Below are 3,496 nucleotides of genomic sequence, written 5' to 3'. Positions count from 1 at the left end.
AATTTGTCAGCTCTTATGCACCGAAACGCGAATAGCCCTAATATTTAGTTAGAAATAGAATGGAATTGCAATAGTTAGGAATGGAATTAGAAATTGTAATAGAAATTAAATTAATTGTAAAAGATAAGAGCAAATGCCAAAAAACAGGTGAACTCAGTTGTAGGCATTTTTTAGCAATCAGCTGATAGTGTTTTACTTAGAAAACTTCACGATGATCTCAAGCTTTGAAGTGACACAAAAGACGGTGAGGCACGTGATCTTAATTTTATTTCTAGATTAAGTCATTTTCCAAAGATATTTGCATTTATTTTCACGACGCAAGTGAATAAAAAATACAAACTATAACAGGGAAAAAATTAAAAAATAACAGATTTCTTTAATTGAATTTTTATTAAAGAAAAGAATTAAGCTCATAACGACGAAAATCCATAGAAAAATAAAAATGGGAATGATTAAATGAAAAGGAGGAGGCATTTTTGTGTGCGAGATACATACATACTATGTTTGTACATATGTATGAGCAGGAAAGAATGTTACTCATACGCCTGCACGGATATGGTCATGATACTTTTGTAAAAGATCAGCCTTTATATAAATGAAAACAATTTACAAAAAAACTGCTATTTTTTAATTTGCTTCCTGTTAGAGTTTGCATTTCTTTATTCACGATGCAAATTAAAACAAAAAAAATACCTTTGAAAAATTACCTGCTCTGGGAAAAAGTAACAAATCCGTAATACATTACACAAAACTAAGTGTTTTTTTTGTAATTTCAGCGTCACTGCAGTGTAATTATATGTCATTAAAATTCTAATATTTACGTTTGCCGTATTTACAGCGAATTTCGAAAAATTATGATGAACAAATTTTGCACCTACAACCGTATCTTCACGTTCTTCAGTAATTCAGCCGGTGTTGCATCCTGATCAAAAGCAACCTATCTACCCTGGCGTATACGCCGTTTTCTTCACCGTTTGAGGCCTTCGATCGTATTTTAGAAAAATGTGTGCAAGGATAGTCTGATTCCCGAACCCCGACACTATTTTACAGAGTTATACAGTCACACAATCGGGAATCAGACATTTCTTTCCTTATGCGCTGAGCACGAATCAAAAGTCCGTTTTGCTCCATTACATTAGGATTTTTTCCTAACCCCAAAAAACCTGGCAGTGGCTGTGCCATCGCTTATTTCCTATTTCCCTTTTAGTAGTTCTGAAAATTCTTATATAAGTATTTCTTTTACCTATATATGTTCTTGTGTGCGGTTCTAAAAATACTCTTTGAGCACTCCTTATAATATGGAAAACATTCACCAGGCGCTTTGTGTCCTTCTCCTATCTCTTGAGCACGCACATATTCAGGTATAAGATCAGCGAAGGGTGAGCTAGTAGCGCTGTATTAAGAACAAATAGTAAGTTTTTTCTGTGATATTTTACTTCTAAGTTTAACTTACGTTAAAAAAAGTTTCGCTATTTCACCGAACACTCCATAATGTTCAATTCTCTGGGAGTGCACTTCACATATGGTACGTAGTAAGCATGCCTTGCCATTAATACCGAATGTGCCCAATAAATCTTCTAACGCTCCATAGAGTAAAACTCTGCAAAATATAGAGTAATTATGTTGGAGTATAAATACAATATGTACATACATTTACCTCTCCCCGCCGTGAAACACGTGCTTAAAACGTTCTGGAAGTCGGGGCAGCTCCAAGTTTTCTGCCTCCTGGGCCTCTTCTTTTATTTGAAAGTACGGAGATTTCTTGACCAACGGTTTATTCTGAGCAGCTAAGTCACGCTTACTTTTGTAGTGAAGGTACCGAGCCACAAAATCTCCTAGCAAATGTCCTGTTGACCGACTGAACTGTCTGGTCAATATGGGTGGTAAATCACCCAACGGGTTTGACTCGTCTGTTAATCCCAGCTTATCAAAATCAACTAAAAAGTAAAATGGCGAAAAAGTATCAATTTAAAAAGTTTCCCTTGTTAGTAGTTCATGCATCGTACATTTCTATAGGAATCTTTTTCCTTGCAGGCTGAAGGTGCGTTTTTAAGCCCAGCAAGCGAATTAAACTAAAAGCTAATTTTTTAATGTTTTGTACCACGATTGTTTATTAGGAAGTCTAGAATAAAGAAGTCTGATGAGGAGATGTGGTGATCTCCGAAATAGCTGCTATAACTTCTACGGCTTAGACTTTGTTGCTTTTTCAATTTTTCCTAATAAACAATCGTGGTACAAAGCTCAATAAAAATATTAAAAAGTGAAATGTTATTAAGCCACAATAACATTGATAAGAGCTAATTTGTTAAAAGTTTTTTTTTTTTCAAATAAACATTGAACATTGGAAACGGAATAATTTGCTTTATAAAACACATATTTCAAAATAACCGATTTAGTGTCAGGATCTGTGAACGAAATATATGTGCTGCTATATATTTTTGAAGTCCTCACCTCAAAAAACATGGTGGATATTATGTGAGAAGCTCGTTTTTTGTGGTTAGGAAAAAATTCTGACATAATGGAGCACAAGGGACTTCTAATTCTCGTTCAGCGCAGGAAAGGATCATCTGATTCCCGAGCGGCAAATTTTTTTTTAAGTGGCTTTGTATACATACCAGAGACCCACAAAAAAAGTATCACAATCTGGCAACGATACATATGTATGTACTCTCTTCTCTTGTATTTTGATGCGTTTAACACGAATTTGATTTCCGTGCTCCTTCATCAAGTCAGGATTTTTTCCTTATCTAAAAAGTGCCTGCCACATAATATCCGCCATATTTTTTAGGTTAGGGTTGAACCCAGACCCGTTCTGCTGACTACACACAAGGCAACCGTTGAGCAACGTGTTGAGGCAACCTGTTTTTCTTATTCAATACATACGAAGCAACCGTGGAGGCAACCATTGCGGCAACCTCAGTAGTGTGTGCTCTGTTATAAAATAAAAATGCGGAAGAATATTTTGTTTTCTACAAAAACACCTTTTCAGCTCAATTGTTTTCATGGAACTAAGCCAATAAACATACACAACGATACACATGAGGCAACCGACACTGCAAGGAATACAAAATATCCAAAGATTGTAATTTTCGGGCAACACACAGTGGGAAATTCTCTTAATCTAGCACGAAAAACCCCTAGCTTTCGTTTAAAGTAGGGATGCCCAAATCAGCACATATGTGTCGCGGGCGACTGCGCGTGCAAAGCTTTGCACACCGGTGCTGGGCAAGCGCGGAAGCAAAAAGTTATCGGAAGGGGAAAACGAAGTCAACAGGATAGTGAGATTGTATGTGTGACAGTGATGGAAAATGAGTGTGCATTGTGCCATTTTCGGCCCTTTCGGAAGCAGCCGGCACCTTCAGCACAATCGATTAATTTTCGGCACTATTTTTGCGTAACTCAATGCAACTAATAAATATTTCTTTTGGATCCGCAATTAAAAATATTTTTAAATTAGTGTTTTGCCGGCTCGAGGTCAATTTTAAAAAATTCTTTT

The 3,496-nt window shown here is 36.2% G+C and overlaps 1 protein-coding gene across 1 annotated transcript; it reads right to left on the bottom strand.

The window, feature by feature from the left end:
• Positions 1-1,243: 1,243 nt before the first annotated feature.
• Positions 1,244-1,937, bottom strand: LOC118755640 (the record flags this gene model as incomplete). The annotated part of the gene is given in 3 exon segments (XM_036490466.1): positions 1,244-1,393; positions 1,454-1,600; positions 1,658-1,937. Coding segments are annotated over 3 exon segments (577 nt in total), but the record flags the coding sequence as incomplete, so codon positions are not given.
• Between the last annotated feature and the right edge of the window lie 1,559 nt (positions 1,938-3,496).

This window comes from Rhagoletis pomonella, unplaced genomic scaffold (assembly GCF_013731165.1).
Source record: "Rhagoletis pomonella isolate Grant_MI unplaced genomic scaffold, Rhpom_1.0 Rhpom_scaffold_06911, whole genome shotgun sequence".
NCBI classification, from domain to species: domain Eukaryota; kingdom Metazoa; phylum Arthropoda; class Insecta; order Diptera; family Tephritidae; genus Rhagoletis; species Rhagoletis pomonella.
Note: the sequence above shows the minus strand (reverse complement) of the source record. Positions and strands in the feature narration are given on the sequence as shown.